At 46.2% G+C, this 13,713-nt stretch overlaps 1 protein-coding gene across 4 annotated transcripts in view; it reads left to right on the top strand.

Annotated features, from left to right (window-relative positions):
* The window catches only part of LOC119465128 (USP6 N-terminal-like protein), a 118,536-nt gene that overhangs the window by 89,002 nt on the left and 15,821 nt on the right, over positions 1 to 13,713 (top strand). For 3 of the 4 annotated variants that reach the window (XM_049656109.1, XM_037725929.2, XM_049656110.1), the window contains 3 exons: positions 3,410 to 3,561; positions 6,747 to 7,007; positions 11,236 to 11,641. In XM_049656109.1, coding sequence (XP_049512066.1) covers positions 3,410 to 3,561; positions 6,747 to 7,007; positions 11,236 to 11,587 — 765 coding nt within the window. In that variant the 3' untranslated portion in view covers positions 11,588 to 11,641. Of the gene's footprint in view, positions 1 to 3,409; positions 3,562 to 6,746; positions 7,017 to 11,235; positions 11,642 to 13,713 lie in introns of those variants that run through there. The other variant, XM_049656111.1, reaches the window with a different exon arrangement.

Here is a 13,713-nt window from a genome sequence, read left to right as displayed (position 1 = left end):
TCGCGCGCCCTTTAAAGATCCCTGCCGCGCGGTAAAAATGTGAACCTCGCAGAAACGAACTCTTTGTATACAATCACCGAGATGGCGCTACGAGCCCAGGAGCGCAGCAGTTTTATAAAAAATAGGTGCTCAAAAACTTTGGTCACCGGTGATCGATGCATAGTGCCATGGTAAGGAAAGGGTTAATGGCTTTCTTTTTTTTTTTTTCCCCAAAAAAATCTACCTTGTGTGACCAGACTTCGCAGTACCCCCTGCCGTTTAGTTGCGAATACGGAACACGATGCTGCTCCGCCCTGGTGGTCACTCTCGGTCGTGCGGCATGCAATTTCACATGTGCGCTTGCAAGCAGCCACATGTAATTTAACCATTTGACCATATTTGCCCGCAGAAATTTCCATTTATTGTCTTTGTATATCTTGCGGCGGCAGTAAAATAATGTTATATTGAAATCGTGTATAAACACACTTCGTGATATTGAGATTCAAGATACATTGATTTATGAATGAAACGTTATGAAAAGTTAAAATACGTCGTTATACAGTCAAACCTCAATATAACGAATTTCAATACAACAAAATTTCAATATAACGAAGCAAATTGTCAATTTTATTAACTATTTGAGGTTTAGCTGCATTAACAATTTCATTATACATTTGACTCGCATTACAACGGACTGATGATCTGACAAAAAATGACCGTTCTATTGAAGTCCGTAATATCCGAAATGCACTGCTGCCCTCACCTACACTGCTAATCTGAATTAGCTCCAACATATTCATACCAAACACACCTCTCACAATAACTTATTCTAATCTGCCAGTTGAATGCACCAGGACATGGGGTTGGAGTACTTTAATGCCTCACTTCAGAAACTTTGGTGTCACCCATGCACAAGCAAACATGAACACATCTCGCTCAATGACCACGGAAACTCGCTGTCAAAACAATGGAGTGAGGAAGCGTGGCACAGCAGCGAGCGAATTGACCTTCGTGCTGCGTCTCTTGTCAACACGAACTGAACTGTGCGGCTGCCTGGGCCACTTCGAGTAGGACGGCTGAAATATGGTCCGTTATATCTGAAAGTCTGTTGTACACTGGTCCGTTGTAACGAGTGTAGATAAGGGAAGCTTTCGGAACGCAAAAGTAGCACAAAAGCTACGCCACAGCCTCGTCATGGTCTTGGTCTAGGTCTTGTGATAAAGTGCTTTTAGATGCGCTCGCTCTTTAGACTAAAGGAAACGTGCAAACGAAAAAGTGCTCACTCACCGCTAACTTATGCACATGCACAGCGGCAACAGCTGATTGAGCTGATTGCCGTGCTCCGGGGTGACGTATCCGACTTCGTCGGTCGCTGCCTCACATGCTTGGAACGCTGGACTATATCCGCTCCTTAGCAGCGAATCAAAACAGCAGAAACGTGTTTACACTATTCCGCCAATCCAGCAGCACATGAGTACTTTGCCTCCATTATATCGAGGTTTAACTTTATTGCAGTTGAAACACTGGTTGTTAGTCGGCACTGTGTCTGTCATCTTCACTTAGTCCTGTCTGTAGCACTGTCCGATTCCCTTTTATTCAGACCGCACTGTGCATAAGAGGCCATGAACATAAATATTGCACTCGTATCTTGTTCATACTGCACCGCCCTTTTAGTAATTTCTTTGGGAAAGCAGTATTCCTTGAAAGGCATTGCACTTATTCCAGCATATATGGCTCAGGGTGTGAGCAAACATTTTTCGGTGCCCCTTTGTAGGCTGTTTTACAAAATGGCAGCAACAATCTTGCTGTGTTCTCGTCCTGAAATCAAGAGTAGCAAGTGCAGGATGGCCAGTAGAAATAATTTATTTGAGGATATTATTTCTTGAAAGAGTATTTTGGAGAACAATGCTACTCTCAGGGATGCCATTTGGTGAACACTACTAAAGCTTTCAGACGAATGTGCAATGCAAATGTTGGTCAAATACACCAAACACCTAACAAACCATAGTCAACTCCTGTTAATTGACCCTTAAGGGACTGAAGATTTGGTGTAATTATCCAAAAGGTCAAATTAGCAAATGGCAGCATAATGAATAAATTCAAATATGTTTTTCTTTCTTGAAGCTGTGTATAGCGTCTTTTTGTTTCTTGCTCTTGAAATGTGACTAAACCAACCTGAGGCAAAGAGCACCCACATGTTAAATACTGCCTCAGCATGACACGATATGAAGCAAGTGACAATGGATAGCCTCACGTCGGCCATTAAAAGTTCAAGTAAATTTCAATGAAACAGCGTTATGTCTATTGAAGCAGTAGCATTGTCTGCTAAATTTCCTATGTTGTCAAGCTTTTAGTAACCGTTGTGCCAGTGTGTCGGAACGGAACAAAAACAAAAAAGAAAAGCTAAAAAAATGTTTTTGACAGGAATAAAAACATAACCAAAATGTTATTTATTATTTTGTTTCGGAGTGAAACCGAAATATTTGTGATCGGGGTTTTCCGTTCAAGGGGAAAGTGGGCCATCCACAACAACCAGGGTTGGAGAACGTCAGAATTAGTGCGTATCTGGGGCAGCGATAGTGCGATCGATAGCTGGTGCAGCGCTTGAGTAATCTAAGCCTGCCGCTCGGTGCACTAGCAGATCGGCATTGTAGCAAAACCCAGGGCTTGTGCGCTGAAGAGCTCATCGTTTCGTTTTCTACGGGTACAACACTTTGTTACCGAAGCTTTATCGTTTATGTTCGTTTAAGTTCATTTTATCGGAACAGCAATCTTGCATTTCGGCAAGTACGCTCGATGACCTGCTGCTTCTGAGATCGTGCTCAGTGCCTTGACGCAAGACATTGAGCACAATCTCAGAATTCATAATAGCGCAAAGCAAGGACGACTTCACCGAGGACGAGACGGCTAGTGCAAGCCTTCGTCGTCGGCCTCATCACTATTGCGCTACTGTATTAAACCATGCACAGAGACAAATAAATTGAGAGAAAAATATGTCAGAAATATGTTGAGAAACATAAATATTGAGAAAGCTATTCTGAAATTATTGAGAAAAATAAATACTATGTTGTTATTGTGGCTTTGCTGTGAAATTTTTTGCATGCAAACCAAAACCATTATGAACCGTCACGGGTCTTTTTTTTTTTTTTTCGGAGCAGTACCGGACCGGCACTATTGTCAATGGAACGAAACTAAAACCCGAATTAAAAGCATTTCGTTCCAACACCCTCCGTTGTCCACATAAGGGGGGGGCACTGGTGGGGGTCGGTGGCAGATCGAACTGAAGCAGCACGCTTTTGAGATCGAACTGAACGAGCTTTCCTTTCATGGCAGGGTACAGTTTCTCACCGGGTCTTTTCGGTGATTCGAATTAAGCAAAAAGTCGACTGTACGTCAGGGTTGCCCTTCAATGAGGCGTTGGTGTGCGCAGCTGACCAATGGGAGCCGTGCGTCGACGCCGTCGGGTCGAGCCACGCCAGCTGCTGCGGAGAACGACGACGTGGTTTCGGAAGGATGTCCCGCAACTCCGATCGGGGGCACCAGCAGCCTTCTGCGCAAGGGGGCATCCCCTCTGGGCCGACGGTGAGTGAACAGCCTCGTAGGTGAGCTAGAAAGACTCAAAGAAATCGGAGAGCTTGAAGCTCATCATCATCATTTCTTATCCCTTAATTAAAGGCCCCTAGCCAAGGGGAAGCATGACTCTGGGTAAGTATGGTGGTCGTGCAAAAAAATAATGTTGTCGCAGTTTCACCTGAAAGGCGAAGCATCAATTGCGATAGCAAATTTGAAGAGAGCTATACGGAGTAATTATAGCAGCTTTATCAGCTGTATAAACTTGGACATGCAGCAGCACCGGCAACACGCAGAACTGTTGTCGACGCCGCCGGCGTTTTGCCCGCGTTCGCTCAAAATGCGTGCGGCGTTGGTGACTGTTGCCGGAGCCTCTGATATAAACAGGCACTTGGTGCCGCAGCTAAACGTCGCCTCCCTTCCCTGCCCCCCCCCCCCTCCCCCACAGCCTTTCGCGTGTCGGAAGAAGGTACGTTTACTCTACATATATGGTGATTGTAGAGGAGGAAAGAGACGCCTACTTCTGCAGCCCTTAAGGGAGCATAGCGCAGAACGCGCGTTTGTTCTCCGCCGTGCGTTCACTCCCCGTGAAAGCGCGCGTCCCTCGCGCCCTTTCACTCGCACATACAGCGTTCGGCGGCGCGCGGCGACGATTTCATCTCCATTGACGTCATACGGAACCTCACGGCGACGGCGACGCCGACGGCAGAAATCTGCTTTTGAGTGTCCATATAATTGCTATCGCAATAATAAAATGTACACGTCCACCACACGACACATGCGCCAATCATCTCAAAGAGCTACTTGGCATTGGCACGAGAGAAGTACAGTAAAAGCTCGTTAATTCGGATTTCACGGGACCGAAAAAAATGTCCGAATTAACCGAATGGCGAATTATCGAGGGTATCAAGAAAACAATAAACAAATGCTTACTACGTCAACACGCTCTTATTTGCAGTATGAATCAGCAAATTCTGTTTCTATTTTGCATAAACGCAATGCGGAAGCTGCAATTCTCGTCATCTCGCGACTGATTAGAGCTCGCAGCGGCGAAGGTTTCGCGACTTCCTTCACATCGCGGCCGCGGCGCGCGTCTTCATCTGAGACGCGCTTTTCACTAGCGCGCGCACATCCCGTTTATTTTTTCGCCAATGTCGCCGGGTCGCCGCCCATCGCAATATGGTGCGCCTCTTCCTCTTCACAACCGCAATCTCTCTCTCTTCATCCTCGACAGCTTTGCACTGAGTAAAAACGAAACTATTGCTTACCGCAACCGCGGCCGCTGTCAACGTGATCATGCACGGCGACTTTGCGGTTCTGAAGGCGCGCGGCCGATGCACGCAGAGTCAAACCGAAACTACCGTTTGCTGCAACTGCGGACGAAACCGCTGTCGATATCGACGCGATCATGCATGGCGACTACCAAGTTATGAAGGCACGCGGCCGACGTGCGTACCGAGTAAAAACGAAACTACTGTTTGCCACAACCGCAGCGGACGGAATCGCGGCCGCTATCAAGACGATCATGGATGGTGACTACGCAGTCATGAAGGCACGCGGCCAACGCGGTGCTATGTGTGGCGGTAAACGCAAGCTAGGCACGAATAGGAACAAATAGGCACGAAGCCTTCCGGCGTTGTTGTCATTCCAGTACGATTTTTAGTGATGACTACAGCGATCCAAACTCCGTCGCTTCGTTTCGGTGGACGCTAACGCCGTTATGGTAGAGTACACTCTAGTTATGGCTCGTTTACGTCGCACATTTGCGGCACTCCGCGCTCGCTGAGCACCGAGAGTTGTCCGAATTAACCGATGTGCTGCCAAATACATCCGAATTAACGAGAGTTTCATTGCATTAAATAATGCAAACGCCTGCCGGGACCAAAGGACGTGTCCGAATTAACCGATTTTCCGAATTAACGAGGGTCGAATTAACAAGCTTTTACTACTGTATGCACGTGATTGGTGACCTAATGGTTAAGGCTAAGGTTCAATGCCACCACTTGATACGTAATGTTGGATGTGCTTTCGTAATCAGACTTAAGTTGGCTTATGAAAGCACATTCAAACAACAAGTTATTTTATATGTTAAGCTAGTGGCAACAAGTCGTGTCACATGTTCCAGAGAATTGTAAGCATTGCAAGATGAACTATTGAAGTAGTCTAGGCATGGGCCACAATTGGGATTGTTGCAAGGTAGTTTGATATATGCACACTATGAAACGTGCTGTGTACAATGTAAAGGACGGACATGTTGTGGTTTTAATAGACAGCGATCAAGTGCTGTCTGAGAGTGGTGGCAGTGGACATTAGGTAAATGTATTTTTATTCTGCGGAGGTAAAGCTCACTGGTTTCATGTTTTCCTCATTGCCAGGCATCGTACAGTTTTCTTGCTAAAATATCAGATTTTGCATTCTATTTCAACTTTGTGTATGAGCTCTAATGTCATTTCTACGTTTTCTCATTTGAACCCAAAAAAGTAGCATTCGTTCATGGGCATTTTAGAATAGGGGCAAATACTGCTAATGAATCCAGGTTGCGTTTTGGCATTTTTTCTGCCTCTTGTTTAATTCGACCCACTGGATAATTTGACCAATTTCATCTGTCCCGTCAGGCTCAAATTAATGGAAGTTGACTGTATAGGAATGGGCAATTATAGCAAACATGTGAGAAAAGGCACCCTTATGCAATGTTGTGACAAAGGAGATTGAGAGCATTTTATGCTGGTAATACCTCTGCACGCGACATACTTTTCAAGTTATAAATCGAGCCGCACAATTCTAGACAGTCTTCTTTAATGATTTCATCAGATAAGACTGACAATGACCTCATTCTGCAAGATGAGCAGAATTGTGTGCAAGAACAAGTCGCATGACAGTTACTTCGTGAGAAATCATGGATCAAAAACTGGTGAAATTTCTGTATGCATCATACATTTAGAACAATGTCGTGCTCCTTCTTTAAAAGCATTAATACTTTTTGTCGCCACCACACTGATTCACTGATGGTTGTGCCTGGCTCCGGGTCCTGCCTTCATCTGACTTGTGTGTGCTCTGCGAGTATGCGCCATTAACCCTTAGCCATTGCAACACTTCTGTCAAATCATTGTGTGTGCAAAATATGGCATGAGTTGCATAAACTCTGAATCAGTCAGTTTTCGGAGTTGCTTATTGAGGGTCTCTGCCACGCATCACAGGGGTGGTGACACGAGTGAGGACGGTGCGAGCTCGGTGGTGGACCCTCTGAGCTCGCGGAACTCACTGGCCGAGACATCGCAGACGTCAGCCGCCGACCTCTCCAGCTTCTCGAGCCCATCGGCGACGCTGCGGAGGACACCTTCGCTCTACGACAACGTTGACTACCAGGAGAGTCTGGAGGCAGCGGCTGCGGCTGCGGCACAGACTCCCATCGCGTCTCCGCCTGCGGCTGTGGTCGCCTCGGCCAGGGGCGCCGCCCTGTGAGTGCTGTGAGAACCAACCTCCATCAGCCACGCATGCACTCCCTCTTTCACAGATTTATCGCTTAAGGCCCAATTTCTAAAACTCGTTTACGATGGCTAATGTGACACCAATAATTTTACCATTTTATTTGTGTCGAGTTTACGGAAAAGCTAGTTTCAAAGGGGCACAGATGCATTCACCAACTGATTTTATAGAGCCCAAATTTTTAGACCCCTTCTATTGATTCGGACCTACCCCCAGCATCACCACTGACTCCACAAAACAAATCTATAGCTGCAACTGAAATTTTGGCTGCCATTATAAGAATGTTTTATGAAATTTTCCATTTGTTTGTGGCACCCAGCACACCGTGGCGTTGCTGAGCCCAAGGTCACGGGTTCAATTCTGGACGTGGCAGCCGCATTTCTATGGGTGAAAAATGCAAAAACCCTTGTGTACTTAGATTTCGGTGTCCGGTTAATTAGATTTTTCGTTTAATTTGATTCCGACCGAAGTTCCTCACCGGCACGTATGCATTGCTATGCTTTGGTTATTTGGATCCTAAAATTGGTCTTCGCTGGAAATTCGAACTCAACCAGTGAGCACGCACACGCCCAATGCTTATGGTAACCCCAATACAGTCAAACCTCGATTTAACAAAATTCACGATGTAACGAATTATTTTTATTTCCCAATCTCAGTTCCATTGAATTAATGAAACATGAAACCTCGGATTAACGAAATTCGCGATATAACGAAGTTTTTCGCTGCAAGTGCAGCTTTGTTATATCGAGGTTCGACTGTAGCAACCCCCTTAGTAGCGGCGTCTGTCTCAGCATAGCTTAGGGGACAGTGAATGCAATAAACACATGCCATCTCCCATCAAAAACGATTTTTTTCTGCCTGCCCTAGGAAGGTTTAAGATATAATCATAGCTCAGAATGTCTGTCTATGGTATTTACCTGAATATAACAATAACACACGCCTTTAGTTTCTTTCTTTCGTCCCCCCCCCCCCTCCCCAAGATAACCAGGCCTAAAATTGCCTGTGTGGTGCTATCGCACACGATACCAAACTGCCTTCGCGGCGTTTGTATGCTTTCCCGCATTACGCACGTGTATTGCGGCGAAGCTGACTTTAAGAAACTGGCCACCATTGTGCAACACATATTAAAACCCTGACCATTTTTCTTGCTAAAAACATTTCTACATTAGTTTTCGACTTTTGACACACAGAAAGTAGGCGCACGTTTGATTCGGGGCTTGTTAGAACCGGGAAAATACTGCCAAATGAATCAGCGGTGTGTTGTGGCGTTTATTTCTGTACCTTGTTTAATTCCATCTGCAAGATAATTTGATCAATTCCTTTGGTCCTGCCAGTGTCAAATTAACGCAAGTCAACTGTAATAATACATGCGTTTGTCTACATAGTAGTATGGCTTCGTTGAGAAAACTCATTGCAGCTTGTCTTATTGTTCCTTGCGATTAAGATGTGAGATGCTAACAGCAAAATGTTTCCTTAGAGCACTTCAGTGTATTGCATGTTTACAATGCAGACTGATTTTTTTTTTTCATATCTTAATTGTGCATTCATAATGTATTGAAAACTATTGGATTGTAAAAATTATAGGATAAATTACACTAATTATTGCGCAAGAATTATTTCACCATGAAAAATGAGTCTCAAGAAGCTATTATAAGAATCCACAATGTCGTCGGAAGCTAGGACAGTTTGAATCCATGTTGTCCACAGTTTTCATACATTCACAAAACCAACCATTCTATGAAAACGAGAATGCATGGAATCTACGAAGCATACAGGATAGGAAGGAAACGCACAGCATGCGTTAGCACACCTTCAAATAATGTATTTGATAAAGAGGTTAATTTTTAGATGCATGTGCACGGGTGCATGACTCTCTACAGAATCACTTGTGGCCACCTTGTCAAGGTCCCTCCTCTCCCTTCGTTACCCCCTTTTCATTGTGTTCATTGTATATCACGCAATAAGCATTACGTGTAAGTCAGTGCGTTGTCGTCCATCATGTGGACTTGTCCTATGCTTCTGTGTTGCTTCAGCTCCTCTATAAGTTCTCTGCTCTCTTCGTTGTTCACCTTTGTGGTTTTGCTAAGCAGCTGCAAAGCTTTCATGGCAAAGCTCTACTTCGGGCAACCTGACTTGGCTCCTGAAAACCCCACAGTTGTAGTTCACAACAGTGACGTTAAGCGCAATCTACGGAAATGCTGAGTGCTGTGAAATTTTGATAGTTAAAAATTGTGGTCTGGAGTTATTTGTCTATTTATTTATCAATGAGGAATTCGTTCCTTATACAGTGGAAACTCGTTGATGCTATCTTCACGAGAACCAGAAAATAAAGTGTATCATCCGAAAATCGTATTATCCAATGTATTACCCAACCAAATCGTATTATTGGGAAAAGAAAACAAAATGAATCGTATCAGCGAGGTTCCACTGTACAAGGACTTGTTAGACCCCCACGGGAGCAGAGGCTCATCAGATCTTGAATTTAGCTTGAATTTAGTTAGTAAACATATAACCGGCACCATCTCCTGGTGTAGAAGCACCAGGAGACGGTGCCGGTGATATGTTTACAAATGCACATTGCTGCCAGGAGCCTCGGTGCTAGGCGCGACAGTGAACTGCTGTGATGTTGCTGAGAGCGGAGGCCTACGGAGGCCACGATGAGAGCGGCAGTCTGATGCGTCATGCCGCTAGAAAGGGCGTAATACAGAGCAAACATTGGAAACGTACTGTTTAAAACTAACAGTCAGTACAAACGTATTTTTGTTCAGAAAGATTGAAAAGTAATATTATGCAGAGCCTACTGTAGGGATGACGGTAGCTGAAGACTTAGCAGCGTGCACGTGATGCAAGACACGTCTACGACTGCCGACATGTTAGGAAGATACTAACAGCTTGATGCCAGAGACCTTGCAATGTGGAAATGCGGCGCTGAGCCACAGAGACACTGTAGTGTTTCGCAGTCTTTGTGCATGTGCGACTTGATGCATCAGCAATACACCTGCATTGCACATCTGTATATGAGGTCATGCTTGACATTATGGGCAGTACTGTATTTGAATTGATTTAGAGATTTTAACGCTAGAGCGTTAAGGGCCCCGTGTCGCAGAAAATCCGGCGCCGGCATTGGCGCTGGCGTCCACGGCTGAGAAAATTGGCTGAGCCTGCCTAATGCGTTTTGGACACGTGCGCGCCTTGGGGCAACAGCAAACAATTAATAAAATAATTTTAAAGAAGGTCCTCGGGCCTGCACATTTTGATATGAGACGGCTTATATTGCCCCTGGAAAAATGTCTTCCTAGCAATGCATTTGTGTTTAAAGGTGAAGCCGACTTTAAGGAGATCGGTGTAAGCTTGGTCTTTCTAAGCTGGCTTTCCCACGATGCTGATTGCAGTGAAGCCTACTCATAAAGAAAAATGAGTAGACACTATCACAACATAAATGAAATCCGTAGCTAGGCGGGTTCTGCTTTTACACATGAAAGTGTAGTTGTGTCACTACTCCTTATGCTACAGTTGCCACTTCCCGGGAAACGCATGCAGCAAACGCTACGTGCTTCGGATTGTTCGAGCGCACCTTATCATCTATCATGTGGATTCGACACTTGTTTTGTGCGTTTCTTTATTGAAACGAACACTGGGGTGTGTCTTGCATGCGTAATTCTAATGGAGATAGGCACTTTTCACTTCAATTCATGGAATGGCTTTCTGTCAACTGTTCTGTCAAGAGACAAAAAAATTCCTGGGATCCGAGTCATGTACAGCTTCGCTGTAAAAAAAAAAAAAAAAAAAAGCAAGTGCTGCCCTCATTTGAAGTCATTGCGAAATGCACTTGTTACTTGAAACAGTTCTCAAAAGCTGGCACTACCAGCCCAAATAACCGGCGAACAGGAGCACATGCACTATTGTGCGCTACCAGACATCCGACTGGAATATTTTCGTGTGTCGGGGGGGGGGGGGGGGGGGGGCTAGTTGCATGACTGCGATAGGTTAATGCACAGCTGGTGGATGTAGTTGAAACTGCATCTGTAAGATCTGCAAACAAAAAGAAGACTCCTAAAGTTTTTTAATAAGTTCTGCAGCAAAGGTCCAATCGGAAGTGTTTCGATTTTATGTAGCACCTTTTAATCATCCCTTTTTTCGTGAGTGCTTTCTTGCTTTTGGAGTGCCCGATGATGTGGAGTTATTCTCTGTGCCGAGCAGGAGCCAGCAGCGGGCTGGCCAGGAGTCGCCAGAGGCCAGCGGGGAGGCGGTGCGCATTTACGTGCCCTATCACGGGGCAGGCACGGGCACTGCCACTACGGACAAGGACTCGTCCACCGTAGCAGCGGCAGCGGTGGCCAATGGTGACGTGACGCCCACCAACCAGGACCCAAATAAGATCACCATCCACGTTGACCTGCACCACTACGGTACGGGGGCGACGACGGCTGCACCTGCGACGGGAGCTCCGGCAGCTGCGATGACAAGCGTGTGCTGCGACAGCGGAGACGGCGGCACCCTGCGGCACACGGGCAACTCGACCTTTCACCACGTTGCCACCACTGACCTCTAGTGGGAGGCGCGGCCCCGGCCCTCGGGTGCACACCGATGTGCCACTGGGACCATGGTGAGTAGTGGAGCAGGAATTGGCTGTGCCCTTCCTGGATACCTGGATCACACCGCACCAAAACTGACAATGCAAAGGTGCCTGCTCTCCTCCGTCGCCACTAACCGTGGTCTACCCACACAGCACCAACGATGACTACGACGATCGAGTTACGTGATGTGTGGTCTGCGCTTTCGTCTGTCACGCAGATTGACCTTCATGAATGAGCTGAGGTTTACCTGTAAAGCCCACCTGCCATTAAAGCTAGGAAAACTTGAAAGGAAGGCGTTCTGTGCAAAAAAAAAATTGTCATACAGTGCAGACCACTTATAACGTAGCTGCTTCTAGCGCGGGACCGGTTATAGCGTGGGTTTTTTTGACCACCGATATATCTCCCATAGAACTCAATGGGAGATACATCCATTCCGTTTAATAGCGGAGATATAAACGGAAATATATCCGTTTAATAATGAAGATAATAAACGGAGATATAAACGTTTAATAACGGAGATAATAAACGGAGATATATCCGAACCGTTTATTGTGTGGGCACGTGAAGCAGAATACCGATTATAGCGCGGTTCTTTTAAGTGCGCGACCATGAAATCGGCGCACGGAGCACGACCTTTTCTAGGCGGCGTTGAGAACGGTCCGCATGGCCGCACGGTTGCCGGGAGCGCAAACGCAGAGGAGTGGGAGCGTGACCGTGCGCGTGGAGATCAGCGGCGAAAGCGAAACAAAAAGTCGCAGTTTGCGCCGAAAGGCGAAGCAAATTTACTAGTAGAGTATACGGAGTACGGATAGTAGTTTTATCGCCTGCATAAACTTGGCCACATCCGCTTACTAACTGAATTAACAAGCATGGTGTCAGCGCACACAAGCAAACATGAATAGATCGCACTCGACGACCGCAGACAAGCACTGTAAAAATGCAGGCGTGAGCAAACGCGGCAGGAGCAGCAACCGAAGGTTTGCGTGGTCTATCGCTTCAACGGAAAGTGAGCGGCGAAAGCACAGCGCATACAAAGGTAAGAGCCGGGTGGAGATCGCTTTCAAGATACAGTGTGCGCGACAGCCCTCAGCCGCGCAAAGTACGCAGTTGCTTGCAGAGAAAGCCGCGCCCCCTCCCTCCCGCGCTGCCTTCGCACTTTCTTCCTTTCGTGTGGGAGATTGAGTCGCCAGTTCCCCTTGCGGTCGCAAGATACGCATCGAGTGCCGCAGCTAAACGTCGCCTGCCCTCCCTCCCTCCCATCCCCCCCATGACCTTCCGCACGACGAGAGTCGTGGCGTTGGCTATCCGCCGTACATTCGCTCTCCGTGAAAGCACGTGTCCCTAGCGCGCTTTCACTTGCACATACGGCAGACAGCAGCATACAGCATTTTTTTTTTCCAGGAGTGGGAGCGTGGGCACGCGCGTGGAGACCAGCGGCGAAAAGCGGCGAAAAGGAGGAGAAGGGCGGGAGACTTTAGAGGAAGGAGGGGGCGTGTTTTCATCACTATAGCAGCGTCTAGAGTGAACTAGATAGCAGCGTCAAAGCAGGGTGCGGGGGAGAACGGTGACGTGCTCCTTTTTTTTTTTTTCTGGAGTTGGAGCATGGGCGTGCGCTTGGAGACCAGTCTCCAGACGAAAATGACGGCGTTCTTCCGCTGATGCCGCACTTGTTAGGGGAACTTGGTTTCTGTGCTGTGTTGCAATTGTGTTGCATGTGTGTGTGGGTGAAATACGTAATAAATTGTGTTTGAAAGTACAACTCCCGCGACTTACGTTATAAGCGGTCTACACTGTATAACAGAGGTCCACTATTCAACAGAAAATTTCATATGTTCAGTACAGCATAACTTCTTCAGCTTCACAGGTCAAAAAGCACTTGATTCTGTTTAGTAAGTATTCTATTAATAAAAAAAAATATTCCAGACCTTCATATAGAATTTAGCTGCAATCAATGCTGGCATACTAATTAAGCGTTCCCTCTAAATACAGTCGAACCCAGATATATCGAATCTGAAGGGGATCACAAGAAAGTTCGATATATAAAATGAAAAAATTATGGTTGATCCCTCTTTAATAGGAATTGGTAGAACACGAAAGTGAA

This window comes from Dermacentor silvarum, chromosome 9, assembly GCF_013339745.2.
Source record: "Dermacentor silvarum isolate Dsil-2018 chromosome 9, BIME_Dsil_1.4, whole genome shotgun sequence".
In the NCBI taxonomy this organism is placed as follows: domain Eukaryota; kingdom Metazoa; phylum Arthropoda; class Arachnida; order Ixodida; family Ixodidae; genus Dermacentor; species Dermacentor silvarum.
Note: the sequence above shows the minus strand (reverse complement) of the source record. Positions and strands in the feature narration are given on the sequence as shown.